The sequence below is a fragment of the Agelaius phoeniceus genome, chromosome 6 (assembly GCF_051311805.1).
Source record: "Agelaius phoeniceus isolate bAgePho1 chromosome 6, bAgePho1.hap1, whole genome shotgun sequence".
In the NCBI taxonomy this organism is placed as follows: Eukaryota; Metazoa; Chordata; class Aves; order Passeriformes; family Icteridae; genus Agelaius; species Agelaius phoeniceus.
In genome coordinates, this window is record NC_135270.1 from 19,653,220 (window position 1) to 19,678,680 (window position 25,461).

Here is a 25,461-nt window from a genome sequence, read left to right on the forward strand (position 1 = left end):
TGATCACAGCTTTTTTTCAGTGCCTATACTTTCCCATTGCACATCTGGACTTCTCTATGGGCATTTTTTTTTCTCCTGGGACTGTTTTTCCCAGAAATGTGCTTGTTTTCCACTACACCAACCCTAAGGGCCACATATCCTTGTGCTTTGCTCAACAGCTTCACAGTATTTCCTCCACCACTGTGCATGGTCCTGCCAGATAATCTGTTCTACAGCAGACCATCCCCCTCCCCCCTTCAACTGTCTCTTCTAATTCTCTTCCATTGCAGAGCTTCCTTCTCCCTTCCTCCTCCTCTGGAAAGGAGGGGAGGGAATATTTCAGTAAATGCTGGTATCCTACATGAATGATGGAATGATATATCTATACAATGTATACAGACAGACATGCTTTAAATGGACTACTTAATGCCAGCTTTGCATTTTGTCTATTTTAAATTAACTGATGGACCAGGGTTTCAGCTCCTCCGCCTCCTCCTCCTCGCTGCTCATTTTAAAAAGCAAATTTTTGTGTTCTAAAATTACACTGGGACGTGTGAATGATTCTGGCATCACTTTCATCTACAGCCAGATTAGCAGTTGCAGACAAATCCACACATGACTTGAAGGAACAAGGATTCCTTCCTCACCTGTCTAATGGTACAGTTACTGTGTGAAGCATCTCAGAGTCTGGACTGTGTCTGTGTGTGCACAAGGCTGGTTTCTGTATGGTTTTTTTGATGGCTCCTTTTTCAGTTGGAAGAGATCTTAAAAAGATCACCCAGTTCCCACCCCCATGCCATGGACAGGGACACTTTCCACTAGACCAAGTTGCTCAGGGCTCCATCCAGCCCAGCCTTGAACACTGACAGGGATGGGGCATCCACAGCTTCTCTGGGAGAACTGATCCAGTCCCTCACCACCCCCACAGCAAAGAATTTCTTCCAGTGTCTAACGCCTCTCTGGGCAATCTGGAAATAACCCAAAGGAGCTGAATTCAGCTTGCTCAGAAATGGGCACCTATGGTTTCCTGAAGTCCTGCACCTGATGCCATCTCGTGGAGCCAGCTCCACACTTCAGAGTGCAGCTCGGACATTTATATCATGAATGTGTCTGTACATACATGAACAGTACACGGTCTATAAAAGATTCAAAGCTCTGTTGCTGGTAGGGTTTGTCCCAAGCAGCTGGGGGCTGCTGATGTGCAAACTTTTGCCATAAAAACTAACAACAACAAAACTAAAACCAACACTAAAAACAACAAAGCGATCGTTGAAGAGCTGACTTCTGGTCTTTGATTTACTATTTATTTCAGCAGTAATCTCTGTTTAAGGAATGCTGAGGGTAGTGGACTGGCGTGTCCAGTAAAGCAAAGCCTTGCACAGTGTAGGGGTTACATGAGAATAGGCATGTCTGGATTGCGGTGGAATGTGTGTTTCTCGTACTCCGGGATAGCAAGACGCTTTTAGGCAGTACACTTATCTTTATTTTTCCTGCTGGGTGGTGAAAATGAACCATAGAATGGTTTGGGGTGGAAGGGGCTTTAAAGCTCATCCCGCTCTAGCCCCGCTGCTACGGGCAGGGACACCTCCCACTAGACCAGGCTGCTCAGAGCCGGGTCCAGCCCGGCATCGGGAACGCGCAAAACGGGTCGGATTAACGGGAACTTTGCCAGGGCCGCTCCCGCTGCTGCGCCACCACCGGCGGCCGGCGACGCCGGAGCGCAGGGTGCGGAAAACAGCCTGATGTGAGCACAACTCCTCGCCGCTGTGCGCTGACAGAACGGCATAGACACCCCCCCCTTCAGCGTTAAGCCGCGGGTGGTTCACACGCAGCACCGCCGGTCCCGTCACTTCCGCGGACAGCGCCCGCCCCCTGCCCCGGGCCCTTCCCGGGCCCTTCCCGGGGCCTTTCCGGGGCCACCGCCGGGGGGCGGGGCCCGCGCGGGAGGGGCGGGGCCCGGGGAGCCGGGCCAATGGGGCGCGGGCGGGGCGGGGCCTGACCGTGGCATGTGGCGGGGCCGCGGGGCTCCGGCGCTCCTTCCGTTCCCTTCCCGGGGCTCTTCCCTGCCTTCCCTGCCCGCGGGGCTGCGCCAGCGCCGGCCCAGCGCCTCTCTCGCCCCGCGGCCGCCTCCTCCAACGGCCCCTGCCGCGTCGTGAGTTACGGGCGGGCGGTGACTGCTCCCGGGCCTGAGGGAGCGCGGGCGGGAGGGACGCGGTGACGGCGAGCGGCCGTGCCGGGGGTCCGCGGGGGGCGCGGAGCCCGGGCGGGTGCGGCGGGCGAGGAGCCGCGGCCCGCGAGGGGGGAGCGGCGGCTCGGCAGCCGTTCCGTGAACTGCCACACAAGTTGCGAGTGCATTTGCGGCACGAGTTGCGAATGAATTTTGCCGTGAGTTGCCGCCCTGGCCCCGCAGCAGCGAACGCTGCGGTCTGTGAGCGCTCGTAGATGGTTTTGCTCGTGGGGAGGCGGGAGCGGGGAGAACTGGGTCTCATTGCGGGGAAGAGGTGATTGACTCAGCAAGTAACTCACCCCCGAGTATGACATTTTTAGGCCCTGTGGGCCACCTCAAAGATCCGGTGTCTGTAGGAGTCGCCACCCTTAGGCACGGCATCACTGATATGTAAATATATCGCGTGTCCGAATAAATAATGTTGAGCGTGTGCAAGTGAGGTTAGGCTGGTAAGTGGCATCCTGTGGTATTGCACTGAAATCTTTTTCAGTTTATCCCTGAAGTGAAGGTTTTCAGAAGATTTAACTGTACCCTGTGCAATGTTAGCAAGGTGTCAGCTGGAGTCCAGGAGACAGCAGGAAGAATAAACACCGTTCTTTGACCAAGCTCTCAAATGTGGCATTCCATGGGGATATCCTCTCGCAGTGAATCTTCTGCTGGTGGATACAACAAATCCTTTAACTTTCCCCTCTGTCTCCCAAACTTTGTTTTCTAGGATTGGCAAAGAAAACTCCTGTCAGAGGATCGTGTCAAGTAATGTGCCTTGGTGTCCTACATGTTAGCTGACTGAATCCCTGCCAGACTTGGTCATGCAACACCATTGCTCTTTCCTGATAAAGTGAGTTATCTGACTGCTTACTGGAGGGACAAACCCAAAAAATCCTCCCCACCTTAAGACAGATTGCCATTTAGTTTTGATGAGCAATGTAAGCTTGCTGATAGTGAACATTTGGTGCCCTTTAGTCCTCAGAGGGTTTATGACTGAACAGTAGCTTTGAAAACTAGGCTACAGGGTGAAGGTTGATGCAATGTTTCTGTCTCAAAAGTGCATGTATTTTTGTATTAATCTAATCTATCTGCCATAATCAACCACTACTCTGTATGTTAATGCAGTCTATTATGTGACACTGGATAGTTTAGGAGAAAACCATCAATTTTTATTAGCTTTCATGTCTGTAGTAGATTTGTGCATGTGTCGGGCGTGTTTGCTCCTCGATTCTGGCTTTTATGTGTATATAATGCATGCATACACACGTGTATTGTTTTAGTACTTTTTTTGAAGAAATTCCAGGCTACATGTCTCTTAACATGTTGGTGAGGACATCTTTATTTTTTGTTTTTAGTTGCAAATTCCCTACCGCATTTATAAACCCATCTGCCAGGAAACAGACTTTGCATCTGGTCAGCTATTATTGAAATTCTTACTGGCACATCCACACAACCTGAAGCCTCTGCCTTCTAAGGGAAGTCTCCTGGCACAGGCTTTTTGAAGGGAGTAATTTGCAAGCAAAATTTCAAGCTTTGGTGATGAAAAACTTCAATGCTGAAGACCTGGTGATGTATTTAAAATGTCTGGATGCATACCCTGGATTACAGGAAACATACTAGCAGACTTTTCACTTGTGTGTTACGGGCTAAATTTTCAAGTGAGAATCTTGCAGGGGCATTAAGGAATGGAGGTGTTTGTGCAAGGGAAGGCTGGAGGAAAAAGCAGTAAATTCACCAGGACTTGCAGATAGTTCCTCAGCTGCTGTGCATTGCAGAGCAATAAAAACCCACACCAGCTGGCCATTTGTCCTTGTTTCAGTTGGGATGGGATACTTTTCTGAAGGAGGTGTCTGTACCTCCTTCAGTTACACAGGTGGTGCAAAGTTCATTTGTGAGGTACACAAGATACCCTTCCCACCCTGTCCAAGACAGTAATTGTAGGGTGAAACTCCACAGGTTGTGCTGAACCAGCAGCCAGACCAGTTGATCTTTATGACTTTTTTTTCCTCCTGCCCTTAAAAGGACTGGAGGGCAGTATCCCTGCTGTGTGTGCTGTTGCTGGATGCCATCTGACACTGTGTGCTCTGGCTCAGCAAGGTCGGTTCCCTTCCCAGCTTCCAGCCTGTTCTGCAGGTGTAGTCCTTTGTCATACCCCACATGTCAATGACATCAGCCAATCTGGCTGTGGGAAGGGCTCCCAGAGGGCTGTTGACTTGGTTGGTAGGAGAGCCAAGCAGTCCTGTGAAATAAACTGCCATTGAGCCCTCTCTTGCTTGATGGTAACAAGCATTTGATGTGTTCATTCCTACAGTCATTTCTTGTTTCCTTCCTACAGCTTAGACTGGGGGGGAGTTAGTGAAGGAGTTGTGAATTGGCAGCTGGAGTCTAAGGATGCTTCTGGCACTGCAGGGACAGTGACAATGCTGAAAATTAGTGCAGCAGCACCTGGTTGTGCATTTTGGGTTCACAGCTCTTCCAGCCTTTGACTGCTGGCAATCCAAGAGAGTCCCCATGCAGGTGAGGTGCTCAGGATGCTTGTGGGGCAGCAGTTCATTCAGGAAAGGAGAGCTTATCTCTGCCATGGTATGGAGACTCCCTTCTTGAAGGAATGTCTGCACAGACATTTCTGCATGGTCCTGTGAACAACTTATCCAATGAAAATAAGCATCAAGAACTGCAGAAGTGGGCTCTAATGCTCACTGGAACCACGTGATTGTCTTGCTGGTGTGTAAAGCTGCTTGCTGTTTTGCTGTCTGGCTTGTGCATTGCTTTGTTTCTGTGGGTGAAAACCTTGCATTTAGCTGAGGGCTCTGCTTTGCTGTTCTTGTGATTTCACTGGAATGAGGTTTCCTCAGGGCAGTTTTGAATGTCCATCACCATAGGTGCCAAAACGTCTTCCATTTCCTTTGCTGGCTTTATTTTTCTTTGCTGTTCTGGGCACAGCCTCCTCAAGGCATAGATCTTGTGTTTTAGTGCTGAGAGGTAGGTGTGCTGCTGCACTGGCACCAAGGTGGTGCTGTGTAGTGCTGTCAGACTGGCTGGGACTGAAAGCCTGTCTCCAGTGGTGGCATTGCCGTGGTGGGAAGGCTGCTCTTTAAACACCCTTTGTAGAATGTGAGGTCTGGAATGACAGTGTATGGTTCTGGATTCTTCATCACATCCTTTCCTCCTGTTGCACATAACTTATCAGCCATTTTGAAAGCATACTGGGTGCTTGTTTGGTTGGTTGCTTTCTTGCAGGACAATGTGCTGTGAAGAAAGGAACAGAAGGTAGAGAGGCAGGGATATGGGTACTTGTTTATTTGCAGCCAGCTGGACTGTCCCCCAGGATGGCAGGGCCCACAGTCCATTTGTACATCTTGCACCTGCTTGAGGAACCAGCTGGTGCCCCATTTGAGCAGGCAGTTTGGCCTGTGCTGGCCTGTGGGTTACAGGGGTGTGCCTGGATTATCTCTGTGCATCACCACAGCTCCTGGCACCTTTGCTTGGGGTGACTTAGCTGGGCTGTGTCCCCTAAAGGACAACTAAACTGTGTTGTGCAGATGTGGCCATGGGGTGTCCAAGCCCCCACAGCTACCGCTGTTATTCCCTAAGTACACAGAGAGGGAAGGAGAGGTGGTCTGTGTACAAGAGCCTTTTTATTACCTTACTAAGACATTCAGCAAGTCCCCTTCACTGCTTCTGCTAACAATGGCTGTCCAGGAGGGCATTGGGACTGCCTTCCCTGGCTCCACCTGACTCTGACTTGTTGCCAAGCCCAGAGAGCTACTTATGCAATAGTCCAGCAAAACATGTCACTATGTATTCCTCATGTGTCCTAGTTTCAGACTTAAAAAAAAAAAAAAGAGGTGAAGAAGAGTGGCTGATAAAATTTGTGTTGAATTTTACATGTATGTTTGTGTTGGATTTATATTTGTTTGGCTTGAGGAGACTTTGCAGCACTTTAACTAAATCTGTTTTTAAATCCACTTAAGTTAAACTCCTACTACAACTAGTGTGTGGAGAGCAGGATGAAATCTCATTAATTTTAATAGGATTAAGCATGTTCTTTTGCTGAGTCTTCTGCTCTATCTTTTTTTCTTTGTTTGGCTTTTCTGTATAGAAAGCAGGATAAACTTTTCCACTCTTCCACCTCTTTGTGGAAATGCTTTGACATGCTCACAGAAATTACTCTCTGGTTGCATACAATAACATTTTACACATTTTTCCCTCTGCTTTCAGCTGTAGTCCTACTGTATCCAGGCTTTTATTGGCTTTTGCTTTCCCTAAAGGCGCAATAATTCCTGACAGCAAGAAAACAGTTACAAGTGTTTGCATGGTAAGTTTCTACACTCAAAATCATTATTTTTGCTTTTGGTCTCTCTGGATAGATTTGAAACTGCTGTAAAACAAGCCAATTAGTAGAGAGAAACTCTGTAGAAGTCAGCAGGAACTGAGCATGTGCAGATGGGTGAGGGCATAATTAATTTCTGTTCACCAACCAGGAATAAACTGAAGTACAGCAAATAAAGGTAGAAGTGGTTTGCATGCAAACTGGTTGAAGGGTAATATTTGGGGTCTATCTAAGATTGAACAACTATTAACTGGAGAGGAAGCTGCTTCATGCATTTGTGTTGCCTCTTTACTTCCACATTTCTCAGTGTACGTCATGCCCTGAATATCAATATTGATATAGGAATTTGATTTGTTTGTAATTTATACTACAGGAACACTCCTCTTCCCTCTCTCTATCTGGAAAGACAAATCCCACAGCAGGTATTTCTGGATGTCCCTGAGATGCTCCTAATGACACACTTACTAGATATGTGCTTTCATAGGAAAAGCTGACTGTCTTGTAGCTGTGCACTAAGCTGGATTTCAAGAGACTTGATTTACATTTTCACTTCCAGCTCTGATCAGTTCCTCCTATAGCTATACACAAATGACTCAGTCTTTTCACACCCCTTTTCCCACCCTGTGAGATAAGGAAGGGTTGATCTACCTTTCCTCTGTTCTGCTCTTTTGAACTGATGCCCTGTTGTGCTATGGACTAATCCATATTGCAAAGGTTGGACTGGTGTTTTTGTGTCAGCAAAACTCCTCTATGACATCAGTCCTTTTGATGAAACTGTACATCATCAGTGTGTTGTCTTGCTGGTAGTAGCATCTAGATTGAAGTTCCTGTATCTAACTAAAAAAGGAGAACGTGGTGGAGGAAAAAAAACATTCTGGGGTTTTTTTTCCATAAGATAAACAGAGATTGGCTTATTAAGGGGGTTAAAGATGGGGAATTCTGACAGGTGAGAAATGCCCAGTGATACCTTGAAATTCTCTATGGGCAAGCAAAGAGCATTTATTCCCATCGTAAAAGGGTTAGGCTTGGAAGGGACCTTAAATGTCATCTAGTTCCAGCCCCCCTGCCATGGGCAGAGATGATCAGGTTGCTCAGGGCTCCTTCCAACCTGGCCTTGAACACTTTCAGGGAAAGGTATCTACAGCTTCTCTGGGCTACCTGTGCCAGTGCCTTACCACCCTCACAGTGAAGAACTTATGCCTAGCATCTAATCTAAATCTCTCCTTGTCCTGTCACAGTCTTCTCCTGTACAACGTCCTTCTCCCTCTTTGTTATATGCCCCCTTTAAGTACTAAAGACCACAATGAGGTCTCCCCAGAGTCTTTTCTTCTCCAGCCTGAACAATCCCAACTCTCTCAGCCTGTCTTTGTAGGAGAGGTGCTGGACCCAGCACTCCAGGTGAGGTCTCACCAGAGCACAGTAGAGAGGCAGAATTCCTTCCCTTGACCTACTGGCCACGTTCCTCTTGATGCAGCCCAGGCTTTTTAGGCTGTAAGCATGCATTGCTGAGACATAAATGATGTCTTCATCTATGATGGTGATTTTTTTAAGGGATTGCCAGCAATTTATATTTGCAGTGTGGTAGTGGCAGGAACCATGTGTTGTGGCTGTAATGACCATCTCTGAGGTGGCTGGAGGAGGCATGTGCTGTGGCTGAAATGCATCACTGACAGTGTCTGGGATATCCCTGACTCCAGTGGGCACATTTTGGGTGGTGAAGCCAGCAAAGGAATGCAGTGTCATGGGCCTGCTGGTGGCTACACAACTCAGTTCTGTGCAGGTCCCAGGTTCCCCAGTTCTGCTAGACTTATTCTCATAAGTCTCATATATTCTCTCTATATAAAGTTAAACATGGGCTTTGTGTGTTTGAAGAATTATTGCCTAAGACAGATATGCTAATGTGGAAACAGCTGATAACGTTCTGCAGGGACGCTTGCATGAGTTTGAGAAGCACGTGGCCTGGTCTGGGCTCTAATGCAGGTGGCTTTTGTTACCAGCTGACTTGGTAAGCAAAAGCAGGAACTTGTGTTTGTTTGCTGTTCAGCAAATAGCTTTTGACTGAATCCCATGTATTCATAGATTACTGTTTGTTGCTTTTCTGTCCATTGTGAAGGGAGCAAGGATTTCTAGGCTTTGAAAATCTTGTAATGTATAGAAGCTGGATATATATTGATGCAATGAAATACGAAATATGTGATTGAACAACCGTAACAGAAGTGGGTTTCCAGTGCTGATAATCAATCCTCTTAAGGAATATCAGAATCAAAGAGTTTAAAAATCAAATATAAACAGAAAATACTGGTGAGTTGGAGGATTTTGGTTCCCTTTTTTTTTTTTCTGTAGGTTTTGGCAATATTAGTAAGCTGTTCTTTCTGGGTGGTATGTTCTGCACTTGGTCTTTGACTCCTCTGAAAGTGGAAACAGATGTAATGCAAACTGTGGAGTAGGCAACCTGTCCCTTGGGAGCTGACTGAAAACAAACCCTCTACTGAATGAGCTCTTAAGTTATTGCATGTCTTGGGACAAATTTGTTTGCAGTAAATCAGTAAGATAACACCTGCAGAGGTCCCTTCTGGAGTTAAAATACATGCTCCAGAATTGTGATGAACAGCTGACTCAGGCATTCACATTTACAGTTGCTTCTTAGCAAGATGCAGTGAATGCCATCCAGTGAACACAGGGCTGTAACACAGGATTTCATACAGAGATTCATCTGCATAAAAGATGTCTGGGTGAAGGAGAGAATTTGTAAATAAAATACATGGACAAATTTATTTCAGTATTTTTATCCTAATCTCCAGGAATGTTACTGCTGGAGGGAAGTGCTCTAAAAAGCAAAGACTGAAATGGTGGGCATACAGTTTAAATGGTTAGAGCTTGTTTGATTTTGTAGCTATTAATAGGCATCTGCATAGGTAGAGAGTTTTTATGTTGGCCTATAGGTGCTAGAGGGTTTGTTAAGCAAGATCCTCTTCAGATGGTTGTGAGAAAAAAGGCATATAAACCCAAAACTAACCCCAAAATCCTCAACACATGATCCTCACTGCAGTGCAGTTTTTCTGCTCTGCTGTCAGCTTGGGCAGATTTACCTTATGATATAATTCCAGGCAATTGAAGTGAAAGTGCCCTTCTCCATTACATCCCGAGGAGATGCTGGTTCTAAACTGCCCAAAATAGAGAAGGAACCTGAAGAGAAGACTTCTGGTCCTCTGACCCATTGCTGTCTGGAGTTTTCTCTGTTCTCTTCTGGAAACTTGGAGATTTCTGGATGATTTTAAGAAGCAGACACATTCTCAGCAGTTGACAGTTGCGGTGCCAAACATGCATCGTGTCACTCTGTGATTTCTGACATTCTGTACGGTTGACTCTGCTGCTGTAGGGCAGTTCTTGGTTTACTGCCAACTGCAGCTTTTGGGGAAAGCAGCATTGGTGCCACTTCACCTTGTGTTCTGAGGCAGTTTAGTGGTGGGATTTAACCCCTCTGCTTCATTACAATTGAACAGGAGCAAGAGCAGCTGAGAGGCAGGCGCAGGTTTGTGGGTTTGAGGTCCCTACAACCAGCTGATGGGACTCTTCAGCCTTCAAGTTGGATTTGTTAGTCTGGTCTCTAGTTCTGAGGGTCTTAAATTTTGTTTAACAAAGGATGAGGCTGAAGAAGTGTTGCACCTCCATGCTGGCCACCTGGGTTCTCACTTTTCTGCATTTATAGCCATTTCTCATTCCAGTCTTGCAGAGTCCCTAGCAGCAAACAATTTGAAACAAAAGGTGTTGTTTGATAGGTAGAAGTGCATGTTAATTCAAGTGTGAATTCTTTAATTCTTGGCACATCTTTTGTTTTGTATCTGATTTCATTCAGTCACAGTCTGTTCCACCTGTTGATTCCTGACCTACAATGGTGTTCTGCTGATCTGATGATATTGGACAGGTTTGTACTGGAGTACACTGGAGCTGAAATCTTCAGAACACCAGTCAGAAGCAAGCAGTGAGAGTTACTGCTTGTAGTGTGGTTTTCACATCCTTGTCCTTTCCCTTATTTTTGTTGTCAGAGCTTGGACAACCTCTCCTGGGGAAACTCTTGCCTAGATAATTAATGTATGGTGAGCTCATCTTTGAACCAGGGTCTATCTTGTTGGTAGTTTGGCTTTTCTAGATTGCTGTTCCCCTCATTACAGGACTGGGACATCTTTGGCATAAAATCAGTAGCCAGAAGTTTCTAATAGGTTCAGTCTTCCTGCTGCTTCTATGTCACAGATTCTGGAGGAGTAAGAATAATCTCTTAATTTTGTTACAAGTTCAGGTGTTAAAATTTGAGAGAGAGGTTTCAACTTTGGGGTTTTTTCTGTGTTGGGTGCTGTATTGCTGAGCAAAAATTGAAGACTGATATTAGCACAGAGGCATCTGAGATGGCTTCTGAAAATATCTCTATTTGTGACACCATCTGTCCAGTCAAATACAGAACACGTATCACATTTGTGTCTGGTACAAGTTAAATTGATGTTTGTGGTAGTTGTCATCTCTCTTGGTGAGCTGCTCTGCTGACTTTCTGTAGAGGCCCATGACATTCAGGTGTCCTCCCTGGAATAGCTTTGTAGTTCTTGTTAGCCACATCAGCAGCAGACAGACCTTTCATATGGAGCTCAGAAAGGTTTGGAAGAGCCTGCTGCTCCCTGTGCAGTTCCTCTTCCATGAGTGAGGGGCTCTGGGGGTACTGGAAGAGCTTTGAGAAGCTCAAACCAAGCTTCTTTGACTTTGATTGATTAATCAGATTTTGAGTATCAGGACTCAAAACTATAATAAAGAGTAACTCTGAAATGGAAAAGAGGGAACCTAGAACAGGTAGGAGAGCAGAGCTGCTGCCCTGCTGGTTTGTAGGAGATGAGACCCCAGAGCTGGGCTGAGGCACTGCTGCAGATGCTGCCTTGGCAGCTCATGAGGGTCAGGAAAGGGAAGGATGTTTTTCCTCTAGGTTCTGATAACAGATAGGTTTAAATTCAGATTGGTGCAGGACCTGAAGGCTTGCTGGCTAAGAGGAGCCTGCCACAGAGAAGACCAGCAAGGATGAGGAGAGCTGCTACTGCATTTGATTCTTTCTTTGTTTGGAAAAAAATAGATTTGGCTAAGCTTTCCCTCCCACCCTGCCCTGTGATTTCCACACCTGTCAAGCTGTCAAAATCACAAAGCAGGGATGCATGTGCCAACAAACTTTATTTGGTATTGCTGTAAGTGTATTCCTGGCTTGGAGACTTAAGGAAGAATCTCTTCTTTGTTCTAACGTATGTATGGTGAAAACCTCCCCAGTGTCATGTTGCATTGAGATAAGCTGGAGTGTCTTATTGCTGCATCTCACCTGGGAGAACTTCCATATGAAAATACCTTTGTTTTTTAACCTGAGTTGTTTGCTTAAATAAGGGAAACCTCCTATAATCTTGGAGCCTTCAGGTTCTTTTGCTTGTGAGGATAATGGGAGCTGGAGCTGCATATGTTTGGATTTTTTTTTTTAAATTTGTGTTTATTTTCCATATTTCAGGATATGCACAAAGATCTTACTTCCTTGAAGAAAGGAGAAATAGCCAAAAATGTTTCCCTTTCTTCCAGTTGTTTTAGGGATGAGCAGACATTCCCTTTCAGTCACAGCACTGGGGTCATGTTTTGGCTGTTTCCAGGCTCTCTGAACTTAGGATTTCTGAGTTTCTGAGCTCCCACAGTTTTGCCTGATGCTATTGTAATGTAAGGTGACATTTTTGCTGTATGTAATCCTACTGAAAACCATGCACAGACTTAAAATTCCTGAGCAAAGATGCAGAACCTTGTGATCTGGATGGAGGTATGTCCTGTGTTTCCATGGGCCTAAAATTAGTATTTCAGCTACATGAACCTATAGAGAAGCATAATGATTTCTCAGAAATATCAGGAGTGGAAAATAACATTTCAGTGAAACTTGAATTGATCTGGATTGCCAGGTATTTGCTGACTGTGGTAAAATTCTGCAGGGCAGGAGGTGAGTGGGTGACCAGACTTCAACACCCTGGCACTTGCTCCAGAAGTAACACTTGGTTATTTGTACCTTCAGGCTGAAGTCGCTGCTTGCTAAGTCTCTGTTAGCTCCACACTTGTCAGTTTTGGATTCAGCAGCACCTCAGGCACAGTTTATTTCTGTGCATGTGGAATGTGCTGGTTCCACCCCTCAGCAAGCATGAAGCACCTGCACTGCAGAGCACCTGCTTCTGCAGGCACTTAGGGGAACCAACATCGGGAGCTGGCCCTTTACCCTTCTTGATGAACTTTGCTCTGTGTTAGTTCAAGGGCTGCAGAGTTCATGTGGGAGCCCACTGGGATGGTTCCTTTGAGGGTCTTGTTGAAAGCTGGTTAATTTGAAACACATGGTGTGAAATGCCCTGCATATGATCTCCAGTTCCCATGAGACAGCAACACATCTGAGAACTTCTATCTGCTTCGGGTGCAGACCAGACTAGGGAAGGTTGCAGTTGAGCCATAGTACACATTTTTATTGCTTAAAGGTATTTTTGTTGACAGATTTATTGTTCAGCCACAGCTTTATGCAGTTAGCTTTTGGCAGCTTGCTTTTCTTTATATTAAAACTAGATTGTTTCAGATATTTCAAAACAAGGCACATTTTCATAAATCAAATAGCTGTCTGATCATTTTTCACAGGAAAGTGTTTTGCTGAGTAGTACTTCTCAGCATCAGAACTGCAGCACATGGCACTAATATGAGTGAGAAAGGATGATGAATGGGTGGTTCTGGTTTGGGAGTTTTAGACTTTAACATTTATTTCTTCAGAGGCAAGGCGCGATAGCCATGAACAGTGGCAATGCAGATTGTCCTCAGCTGTATAAGCTGTCTGCCTGGTGCCCTGAGAGAGGAACCAAGTGGGCAGCCAAGGAACAGAGAGATGGAGATGGGTAAAGCTGGCAGGAGCAGCTTTGCAACTTGTCAATAACTTTGTTGGGCAGCCAAAGGAACATGATGGCTCTAAAGCTGCTGTTCAGAGAATCATATAACTCCACCTGGTCATACTCAGCTGACATTGGGTCAGCCTCATGTGCCTTGGTGTTGTCCCTTCTGTCTCCAAGCCTATCTACATGTGCATCTTCAGTCTTGGAGAGAAGCTTGGGAAGTAAAATGCATGTGAGGATTGCAGTGCAGATTCCCTGTCTCCTGTACTCTTGCCTTCATTTACAAAATGAGATGTGCTTGTCTTGCCTTAGCAAAATCTGGTTTAATTCTGTTTTTCTAAAGAGAGAAATGTTGCGCTTGTTCAGACAGCTGACATTCAAGTGTTTAGCAGCAAGTGCAAGTGGGAAACAGGCCTTATGCCTTCTCAGTTTGATGGGAGAGTAGCATTGTTGTCTGCAAAAGGAATTCCACCCCCGTTTTCCCTGCTTTGTTGTTATACTGAAGATAGATTATTTCTTTGCTACTCCAACCTTATTTCATACCTAGTGAGTATGAATTTTGAGGCAGTGTCTACTGGCTGTTCAGTGACAGCTCAAAGGAGCATGTGTTGCCCTAAATGATTTGCTTTGCACACTTTGTACCTGTGATCTCTAGCACCCACATTTCCTCTTTTTGTGTTTTTTTTGGTCTAGTTCTGTATCTCTCTTCACCCTGGTGCAGTCTTTGTGCATGCACCTTGCAGCTGCTTAACCAGGAACAGCTGAGGCTGCTGGGAGGGACATGGAGGCAAGGGATTTATATTCCAAGGACTTCTGTCTGCTCTTGCAAAATCATCCCAATCATTGTTCTTTGCAATAATGATTTTTTTTTATTTGTATAAATTATAAATTCCTTGGCTTAAGCACTGTGAGATCAGCAAGAAGCAAGGAACTCTTCTGAAACCCAGCAGGCAGTGCCCTCTGGGTATGTGTGTGCATTGCAAAGTCATCAGTCATTCAGTTGTTGACTCAAAGTTATTCTGGTTTGCCAGCATGCTTATTCCCTGCTGAGTTACAGCCACAGATAACAAAAGTGAACTTTGTGTTTTTCAGAGTGTAGTCTTTTCCCAGATTTTATTTGTTGCTGTCTTTTGTGGTTTGGTTTTGCTTTGGTTTGGCTTTGAACTTCCTTGGGGATGTTCTCTAGGCAGAGAAGGTAGTGCTTGAGAAGTGAATTTTGCCCCAGTTTCTCAAAATTACTTCTGAAGGGATCGGTAGCATTCATTGCTTGCCCTGTGCTGTCCAGACTGCTCGACAGGTTTGGACAAGAAGGTTTAGTGAGTGTTGTTTTGGGATGTGGGTGCAGGGGCTGGGTGCTCAGAGGGGTCTCTGAGTACAGATGGAGCCATGTGGGACAGCAAGTCAGAAATACAGTTTATTGCTTGTGATAACAGAGGGCAGTTGTTAAATTGGGAAAGGTGATCTGCAAGTAGTTGTACCTCCTGTTCTAGATGAATGGAATTGGCTAAGGTGGAAGAGGCAAAAAAACCCCGCTCCTCTAGCTGGAGTTTCTGATATTTAAGCATCCCAAACCTCATCTGTAGCACATTAAGGTATGGCTGCAACTGGTTATCCTCTCACTGGTCTTGGAAAGGAGCTGTTTGCTTGTCTGATACACTCACAGTCTGTGCATTGGGTTTGTCTGCTTCACACACTCACTCTGCAGTCTGCAAAGGGATTTTTACAATTGGCTAAAGGATGTTGAAAAGTGTTTTAAGCTTGTAATCTTGTATTGAGTGCCTTAGGGGAGGTATTGCCAGTTGGTCCCTGAGGAGACCATGTTTAGTGAGAGGCAAAGGGGGGACAAATCTTTTGTGCATGAGCTTGGCATGTCCCCCTAAAACAATGCTGACCTAATCCAGAAAGGCTGCCAGGTACTTTGGAAGAGGTGAGAGTCATTTTCTGGGATTTTGTTTTGCTCTGCAGTTGTTGCAGTTAAGTGGAACCAAAGACAGCTGTGCTAGGAAGGACTTCTAGTGAATTGATGTGGCTGGGGATACAAAGCATCTCTTTGCATAGGGGATGCATGTTAATGCAACAGCTTCCAGCTACTGCTCTTATCATTTGATCTTGCAAATATATGTAGTTCTTGGGTTGGTTGAGATTAATATTAATATTTTATTTGTCCTAAAAGTGAGATTTTAACAATAATAATAGTATTTATTTATAGCTATAATCCTGTTATATCTGCAGTTTCAAAATGCAATGCAAGATATTTATTCTTAGAAGGTGGTTATTATAGTTTCAAAATTATTACTTAAGGTATGAAAAAGCCTCCTTTAATAGATGTTTAGTGTTTGTATTCATTGCTGTTAATCCTTACTAGTTTATTTGAAACAGTGTATGCATACATTATTAAATGGGTAACTCATTCTCCGGGTCACTTCTTAAGTTGTAAAATAATGCTTCTTATAAAGCCTGGACCTTGAAAAGGGACATAAGCTGCACTCTTTAAAATGTGAAATACATTAATGATGGGGTTTTTTTCTTTTATGTTTGTGGGTTAAGTACTGTTTTCTGAGTCTCTGCCTATGACCTGTGAACTTTTCAAGAAGTGCACTTACTTTGGCACCGTGTGGTGGGGAGTGCAGGTTGCCACACAGTGCTCTGAGGTGAAGCACCTCCAGTGTCTTTGAGGGAACCCAATTCACTTGCTTTAAATTGAAGGATTTGGGGTTTAAAGGAAGTCCTTGCTGTCTGCTCTAGGAAAATCTCTTGTGGGCAGAATACTTAATGTTTTCCCTTGCTTTCCCCCTTGCTCCCAGTCTTACCAACTGCAGCTTTCAATGGTTAATCCACAACATATGCAAAGAGTGACAGTAAGAGTGTGATAAAGGCCGAGGCAAACTTGTAAAAGTGCCCTGCAATTTGGGGCAGTGGGAGAGGTATTGGAAATTGGCTTGGCTGAACAACCCAAATTAGTATTGCCAATTCCCTGACAAGAATGTGGGGCTGCTTTCCTGAGCAGCCAGTACTGGTGTAGTGTGTTGCAAAGGCTGTGCTGGTATTGCACAGGTCATCTCCTCTCCTGTCCTGATCCTTTCAGCTTTGCTAAGGTGCACTTGCAAGAAGTGATAAGGAAAGAGCAAAGTCAGTGTGTGCTGTGCTTGCACAGTGTGTACTGGGAGAGGGGCACCGGCCATAGTTGGTACATGGGACTAGGTGGGGCTGCTGAGCTGCCTTTCCCTGCCAAGACTTCAGGTCTCAGGTCAGATTTAGAAATATTTCCTGCTGCCAGGTGAGATGACTCAGCTTGAACATCTGGCTGCACTGAGAAACCTGCTCACAGAAAATGAGCCTGATGCTGTGCATCTCCCTGATGTTTGCCTCAGGGAGAAAGCTGCAGAGGGGTGCAAGGGCCCTACAGTCATTTGGGCTTCCCATCTCTCTGGCAGAGCAGAAGGTCTAAAAATGCCTCATCTGTTTTCAACAGGTAAAATAACTCTTTTTACTAGAATAAAAGGCAGGAAGGAGAGTTTTGAGTTCCTCAGGGAACTTGAAGGTTGACTAGGAAAACGGAATTTGAGACACAGCATTTTAGTGTCATGTTTTGTCTCCATCTTTGGCTCTTTGACAGTCTAATGTGGACCTGTATATTGTGTGTCCTCTGAGAAGCTTGGGGTAGCTGTTTATATTTCATTCCTTTTCAGATAGGGTGGTTTTGAAGCTCAAGCTCTGTTACCCTGTTTGGGGCTTTGGGATATAGTACAAGGAAAAATTGGAAGCAAAAGTTTAATGGTACAAAGCATCAAAATATTGCAATCTGAGTCACAGCTAACAAACATTATTTGGGACTTTTTTTGGAGGAGAAATAGCTCTTAGATTGTTAAATTCACAAGCATGGTTGAAACTGGAGTTCTCATGGTTGAAACTGAGACTTCTAGCCTGGATGGCTAAATGAGGGTCTTACGCACATTCCTGAGGGCTGTTGGATGTTCTTGCCTGTGGTATTTATACATTCACACCTGCTGCTCATTCTGGGTTGGGAACTGCCTTTGCAGTCATCACATCCAGCTCAGAGATGTCACACAAAGCTGAATCTCAACACTCTCTGAAGGCTGTCACATTTCTCTTCATAACTTCAGGATGGTGACTAAAGCTTGCTTAAGTGATGAGGAAGAGGATTGTCCTTAAAAATTACTTAGAGAAGAGGCTTACCATGGGTCTAGTTCAGACTGAAATGTTTGGAAGTTCATACAAAGCTCCAAAAACCTCAGAACCAAGAGGGTAAATCCAGATAGAAGCTACTAAGCTACTAATCTGCTCTGATGTCAGTGGGAGCTGTTTCAGTGTCTTCAGGGACAAAAGCCCCTGCATTGGGTCAGTCACATGTGTGCATTAATAATGAAGGAAATGCATTATCTGTTGTTTTATGTGTGGAAATGAAGGCTTACTGCGGGTGTGAATATTCTTCAGTAACAGCTGTGTCTGTGTAATGTCTTGGAAGACCAGAAGTACTGGTTTTTGCTTGTTTTCAATAAAAATTTCTTTGAGCTTTTTGTAATGAGCAGGAAAACCAAAGCAGAAATCAACCTTGGTTACTTGGTTTTGACTGACTTGGTGTAAAGGCAGGACCAGGACTGTAGTTCTCCTTCTTATCAGTGTGCTCAAACAGGTGAAAACCCTTCTGCCTAGCCTGGGCACAACATTAGGGGTCCCAGAATGAGTCCAAAGACATCATATCTGTGCTGCCACATGTTTTTGGGCTTTGAGGTTCACTTTGTATCCATGGCTTTTGACTTAAGCTGTTCTCCATTGAGATGTGAAGGAAGGAGAGCAAAGTACCTTTTCCAAAGAAAGAGCCTCTCTGGGAAGTGGAAAAGGTCTTTACTCCTCCTGCCTCTGAGCCCTTGCTTGTTTGTGATGTGTAATGATACTTGCCTGCCTTTTGTATGTTTTTATTTTCCATTCCTGCTCATAGGGATATAAATTGTTGATTTTTTTAATAGGTATATTGCAGTGGATCTGAAGTTGATATAAGAGAGGATTTCTTCTGGGAAGAGAAGCTTCCCTGTAAGGCCGATCCTGAAGATGTGGACTGCCATTGTGTTCTTCCTGCTGATTTCCATCTGTATCTGTGAACACCAACTTTCTGTCCTGAAAGGGAGAGGAGTCCATGTAGTGCAAATAAGCAGGCTTACCAGTGAAGAGCAATGCAGGCAGGCTTGTCAGAGCCCAGGTGCTTCAGGTGAGGTTCTTGTCTCTTGGATGGAATTCCAGCTGCATTTTCTGCTCCTTGAAGGTCTCTGCTGCTCCTTTGACTTTCTTTTTAAATTCCAGTTGTTTACAGGCATTTAGAGTTACAGCTGCTATGTATGGTGCTGAATAACTTCTGACAGATTTGGTTAAATTGAATCCAGGACAACTGCTTCCCAGAGCCCTTGGAGCTTCCATAGGAAACAGCATATGCTGTTGGTGCACGCTGATGGCGTGCAAAGTGTTAGGTCACTTGAATTGCAGAAATTATTCCCAGCTGCCAGATGCTTGCAAGGGAGCAGTTCTGTTGCAGACAGCTGCACTAGAATGAGTAATCTTTGCTCCCTGGTATTTGTGTGTGTTTTCTGCCTTAGAAGAAACTACTTTGTCCTGCAACCAAGCACAGGGTTAAATCTGTTGAGGTAAAAGCCTTCTCACTACATCTGAGATGTCTTTACAAACAATTAAACTTCCAAAAGAGTCTTCTAGTTGTCCTTATGAAGGCCCCAATCCTGTCTAGTCAGATGAGAAAGCTTGAAGCTCCTACAAAAAGCCAGTGCTGCTGTGGTGAAGATGAGACCTTGGCTCAGGTGGATGAATATCTGACTTTCAGGTGGTTAGGAACTTAATAAAGATGCTGGCTTTAATGGCCATTAATGGTCATTTTCCTCATTAAGACATCTAGATGAATTTACATGGGTCCTAACTGTAGTGCACTTTGTTTGAATTGCTATTGTCAGGAGATGCTGGTACCAGAACACACAGGTAGGGTAGGCTACACTGGCAATATTGGTTTCGTTGGCTTTCTTTGGTTATTTTCACTAAGACTGAGTCAGGATCCTTTAAGGCCAGACTTTCTAGATATTGTGTGGTTTGGGTTTTTTTTTTTGTTGTGGTTTTTTATGTCCTTTTTTTCAATTCTTTAACTAGAGCCCCGAAGCAACGTCTTTGGTATCCTGTGTTCAGCAATCCATTTTCTCTGCTGTTTTCAGGGAGCCATCACTGTAATTGGTCTGTGCCCTACCAGAATCACTGCTTCCTCCTGCAGTGTCACCAGCTGAGTGTGTGCCAGAATGCTGGAGAACAGGACATCAGAGACCTGCTTGCAGGTAAAGCCATGTTTCAGCCTTCTGGGAAATCCAGGGTCCTGATTCTTCTGCTTTAAATGCCTACATTTAATCCTTGATAAGCTTTCAGCTGAGGAGGATGGGTTGTGAAATGCCTGCAGGGTGGTTCTGTAGGTACAGTTCACTGGAATAACTGTTTCACTTTGTCCTAGGGACTCTGGCACTTGCATGAGTGCATGATGTGTCTTTGAATAACTTTTGTAACACTTACTGAGTAACAGTTTGTCTCCATGTTGAAGACATCATTCATTCAAGCCATTTGCATGCCACACGCTGTCCTAGTGAAAATAAAGGCATAACAGATGTATTTATATCTTTTTTTCAGAGAAAGGAAAATGTCCTGGCATTGTTTTTCTCTCAGATTGCCAGGGTTTTGTTCCAGAGTCAACAGACTGCTTCTTTAATCAGAGGAGCAATTGCTCATGGTGACTTTCCAGTGCCAGGGTATTCAGTTTTAATAAAGTGACACAATAACAAAATGGAGTTTATTTATAATTGGGAAATCAATCTTTTAAAGTTTGTTTCAAGAGTTCACTGTACCCAAATTTTAAAAACAGTTTATTCATGGTTCTTTTGGGTTGGCAAAGGTTTCTCTGCAATGTAACCAACTGGACTTGTGATAAGCAGATGGGATTTATGTCCCTATAAATCTAGCTCACTTAGTTGTGAAGGACATGATCCTGATGTATGAAGGTGTAAGTAGAAATTTCTGTTCAGATTTGACAAGTGAAAGTTACAAATCCAGGCACAAAGGCTTTGTCGATGACGTGTAACTTTGAAAGCATGAATCCTCTTCTCAGGAGCTGACATTTGTAATATCAACAGGATATTGATCCTGTTGATACTGTGCTTCTGCATTGTAGCTCTCTACTTCATTACTCCCCTTTTGTGAAATTGACTCCCTGGCTGGGCAAATACGAGAGGTGTGTGGCAGAAAAAAACAAATCAAAAAACCTCAAAGGGATTATGTGCAATAAAGGCTGGGGGGTCTTGAGTTTTCATGTTGTTGCTGAATTCAGGACTGATTTATTCCACTTGTACTGTGTGTACTGCAGAATATGTGTTCTGGTTTGCATGTTGGGGGTTGAGGTTAGATTTGAGCTTGAGAGTTTTTTATTCTTACAAAAGTAATTTGTTTTGTCTTTTGGAAGAAATTGTCAACAGCAAATGGGAGCCAGCCCTGTTTCACCGCCAGACCCATCCACCGAAGACTGAGAGGATGCTGAATGCATGGATTGACCAACACAGTGTGGAAAACACATTTTCTTCAATTGCTCAGACTCACAATATTCATTTGAGGCATTTGCTTGCTGTTCCGAAGACAGATGTCACAACAAGTACAAGGAAACTAATTGCAAGCGATGCTGCCACCACTACTGCCCCTGCCATAACAAGTGTTACAAATGCAACTTTCTCTACCACTTACGAAGCAACTGCCAAAGCCTCAAACACCCCTGGAGGTTCTGATACTTCTACTACAACCATGTCATCCTCTGCCTTTTCTCCCCCTCATAGTAACATCTCTGCTCCCACTTCCAGCAATGTCACCCAGATGGTGATGACCAGCCAAAAATTAGGAAGTAGTAGCTCTGTCCCAGTACTGTCCCCCACTTCTGCTCCCCTCACTGTTCCTTTTGAAGCAGGTACCTCAGCACAGCAGCCTGGGCCAGGTACCACCAGCAGCAGTGCTCCTCATGCCGACAGCCTCACCACTGCTGGAGCTGACCTGAAGATGCTGACCACAGCACTGCCCACAGCACTGCCCACCCCCATCCCACAGGATGCAGGAATGTCTTCCAGTGCTTCCACGCGTGCCACAGCACCCATCCCAACAGAGAACTCTCCCTCTGTGAATCCAGTGCATGCTGGCACGTCACCAAGTCTAAAGCCAGAGGCAAATACAACCACAGCATCCTTGAATGAATCAGCTTCTCCTCTGGGCTCTACCAGAGGTGCCATGGTTTTAACTACAACCTCTACAGTAGCAACTACGACTGAACGTGGGGTAAAGTCAACATCTAATGTCTTTTCAACAGCCATGGCTCCAACAGATGCAGCCAAAACAACAGCTTCAGGCCTCACAGAAACTCAGGACACAGACAACGAGTATCTTCTCATTGCTGCTGAGCCCCTGACTCAGTACTTAGTGGATAAAAGTTCACTACTTGCAGTGCTTTTAGTTGGTACGTTCTTCTTCTTAACTGTTATAGTTCTTTTCCTCATGCAGGCCTATGAGAGCTACAAGAAGAAAGATTACACACAAGTGGATTACCTGATCAATGGAATGTATGCGGACTCAGAGATGTGAAGAGGTGGGGATAAATAGTAGTCAAGAGATGGAAAGGAGATTCAAAGTCTGCATGACTTGTTTTTCCTTTCTATCTGCCTATAACACAAACTGAAAGTGCTTCCAAATTTACTTCTAGTGCAATTGAGGAGAAATGCCATGTACTGTATTAAGAAAAAATAATAATTTTTTATTCAACTGTGCAACGGGTTGCTGCAAAACCATAAAAAAGGAATAATTTTTAACATTTTCATAATGCACAGTAGCTTTGGCCATTATAATTCATTGCAAAGTAAATCTAACAAGGTGTAAGTTGCCATCATCTGAAAATGCTGTAGTGCTTTTCAGCTGTTTACAGTGCAGGTTGTGTTTCATTTGTTTCGCGTGTGCTCCTCTGAAAACAGAGCAAAGGATGCTGTCACCTTTTGTGAAGTGCTCCCAAATAGCCAGATGAGAAGTGTGGAGTACTGTTGCAACAGGGGACTTTTAATCCAGTGTGTGTCATATTTCAGTGTGCTTCTTGCTTATGAAGAGGTCTGTTTACAAGGTATTGTAAACTCTGTTTACTGCTAACCCAAGGTATCTTTTCACCACGGAGTGGATTACTGTGCCTCTGCACTTAAATGATCTTATTTTTATATTCAGTTAATAAATGGGGCCCTGGAAGGGCAGATCTTCTTGTGTTTCTCGTGTCATTGCTGTCCCTGCCAGTTCAGAAGCAAGCAAATGGGCTTTTGGGGCTTAAGTAAATTACCTCCACTTCAGTATTCCAAGTGTGGGGGCTTTGAAGGCCTTGCTGAAAGCATGGACATGTCACAGAAGATACTGATCATCTTCCAGAGTACTGCTTCTATAATTTAAAGCCATTATGCTGTCAGTCTCCCAGGTGTGCAGACCTACTTACTGCTTATTATCTTTCATACCTACAGCTCTGTTTTGGGTTTTTTTGCGTTTAGGACAGAGTTGTTATTATCTTGGAAACTTAATTGCACATGCAGTTGCAATTTGGCTCCCAAGATCTGCAGCTGAGAGAATGAGTAGAAAACACTTGATTTTTAGGTAAGTATTCTTCAGTGATTAGTGCATCTTACTTGGATGACACAAAATACCAAAGTGCTGGATTGAGGTGATGGGGTTTTTGTAATGGCTTGTCTCTCACTTTGAATTAGTTGGCTCTTCTTTAATCCAGCTTGCATGTAATCTTGAGTGAGAGCTGATAATAAGCAAACCTCAGAATTTGAGCTGCTGAGTTCCAGTTTGATTATTTATTCAAGTTTTTGGGCTGTTTAGAATTTGGAGGGAGCCTTTACCCTGGAAGAGGCTGCTTTGTAGATAACTTCATTGTCAGAGTGCTATGAAAACAGCTGCAGAGAGCACAAGCAGCAGCACAGCCAAGGGGTTGTTTGAACAAAATAGGCTGGAGAGATTTTCCTGAATTTTACCCAACATAAATTTTGAGGGCAAAACTTCAGCAAGTAGAGCGTGTTGAGGAAAGAGACCGCTTTGGAAGCGAGATCACTTGGTTTGCAATATCAGGGTGCATTTAGCAGTACTTTTGCAGGGACCTCTTCTGCATGCCAGTGAGCAGTAGATTAGAGCATCTCTCAGGGTAAAGGGGTAGTGTGGTTTGGGGAGTCTACCTCCTTGGAAAGTTTGAAATATAAGAAATATAAAGCCACAAAATTTACTCCGTGTTTCCCTGGGGTGGGGCAGAATTTTTGAGCGTCTCAGTTTAATTGTATTTTAAGATTACTGTTAATTGGTTTGCCCTGAGCAGAAAGGAACTGAATTCCGATTTCTCCGCCTTCTAGGAGCCACCGGTGTAGAGCATCTGTGCAAACAAGGTGCTGGGAACATCCCCCAGCACCACAGCTGGGGAGTTGCACCCTGTTGAGGTGCTTGGGATTGTGTTGAGCTGTTAGCCTGTCTGGCAGATGCTGTTCTACATCCACCAAGTCCAGAGATTTATCTTTACATAGTGATTTCAGGTTTCACCTTAATTGCAAGTGAGTCACTAACCACAGACCTAAGCATGTGGTCTTGAGCTCTGCTCCAGATACTGAGATAAGAGCTGTCTGCTGGCTCCCTGCCATCTCCCAAGTAGGAAGATGAGCCTTACCTCAGACTCAGCTCACTTCTTTTCCTCCTTGTTTAGGCAGCTTGGATAAGTGCATTTTGGCAGGACAAATCCAGGCAGTAGTGCTCTTCCTTATCTGTCTATGTAGTGAATTCCTGCCTTTAGGAAGTGCCTTCCTACATATAGGGTCAGTGTTGCAGCTTTCCTGCTGGTTCTCTGTGGTAGTTTTGAGGTTTTTTCTAAGTTGCCTGAGCTATTTCCACAAACACAAACTATGATCATCAGACTTGTGATTGCTTATCCTGAAAATGAGGAAATTTCTGATGAACTTTGCATTCACTGTGGCCTTTTACCTTTTGGTCTCTGTGGATCTATTCACAGAGCTGAAGTTGGACACCAGATTCTGTGGAATGGAAATTTGTGAAGTTGCATTGGTACTTATTTTCCTCTTTGAAGACTTTTGCACTGATTTCTTTGAGAGACTAGAAATGGAAGGGAGAGGAAAGTCACATTACTTAAAAGAAACTCTTGAGTTTTTTCTAAAACTTGAAGATTGGTATATTAAAAACAAATAAAACCCTTCAGGGATAATTTACATGGGAATGATATAATTACAAGAGTTGGAATTGAGTTACAGCTCTATTTACAAGAGTCTTGGGGAGTTTCTCATGGACGTAGTGAGACTATTACAAGTACATCATGGCTAAATGAAACCACCACTATAAAAATGTTTGTGGCCTTTTAGCAGGTCCTTACAGGAAGGTGAGTACTCATCAGAATCTTGATGCAGTTCCCACAGCTGTGGTATGTTTACATCCAGGTCTCCTCATCAGATACTGGCACAGCCTGTCTTTTCTGTTCTTACTTGAGTTATTGCACTTCCAGGTCTGGATTACTTTCTCAACAGAAACTGAGCCTTTTAGTGTGAGCACTGGAATGAGTCTTACCTCAGTGCATTTCTGCATACAAGGGGAGATCTTTGTTTGCCATGGAGTCATGGAATGATTTGTGTTAGAAGGAATCTTTCAAGGTTATCTAGTTTTAACCCCCCTGCCATGGCAGGGGCATCTTCAACTAGACCAGGTTGCTTAGAGCCCTGTTTAACCTTTCTATGAAGGTTTCCAGGGATGGGGCAACCACCACTTCTCTGAGCAACCTGTTCAAGTGTTTTACCACCCTCATAATGAAAAATTTCTTTTTTATATCTCATCTGAATCTACCATTTTTAGTTTAAAACCATTACTGCTTGTCCTATCTCAGTGGTGCTCAAGTTGCAGTGCCAGCTGAAGTA

At 44.4% G+C, this 25,461-nt stretch overlaps 1 protein-coding gene across 3 annotated transcripts in view; it reads left to right on the top strand.

The window, feature by feature from the left end:
- The window catches only part of C6H11orf24 (chromosome 6 C11orf24 homolog), a 44,257-nt gene extending 21,487 nt beyond the window's left edge, over window positions 1-22,770 (top strand). Inside the window, exons 1-6 of one of the 3 annotated variants that reach the window (XM_054634551.2) lie at window positions 1,955-2,131; window positions 2,922-3,044; window positions 6,416-6,512; window positions 18,433-18,671; window positions 19,672-19,788; window positions 20,958-22,770. In XM_054634551.2, coding sequence (XP_054490526.2) covers window positions 18,515-18,671; window positions 19,672-19,788; window positions 20,958-22,114 — 1,431 coding nt within the window. In that variant the 5' untranslated portion in view covers window positions 1,955-2,131; window positions 2,922-3,044; window positions 6,416-6,512; window positions 18,433-18,514 and the 3' untranslated portion in view covers window positions 22,115-22,770. Of the gene's footprint in view, window positions 1-1,953; window positions 2,132-2,921; window positions 3,045-6,415; window positions 6,513-18,432; window positions 18,672-19,671; window positions 19,789-20,957 lie in introns of those variants that run through there. The other 2 variants (XM_077179973.1, XM_054634549.2) reach the window with 2 other exon arrangements.
- The last annotated feature ends 2,691 nt before the right edge of the window (window positions 22,771-25,461 follow it).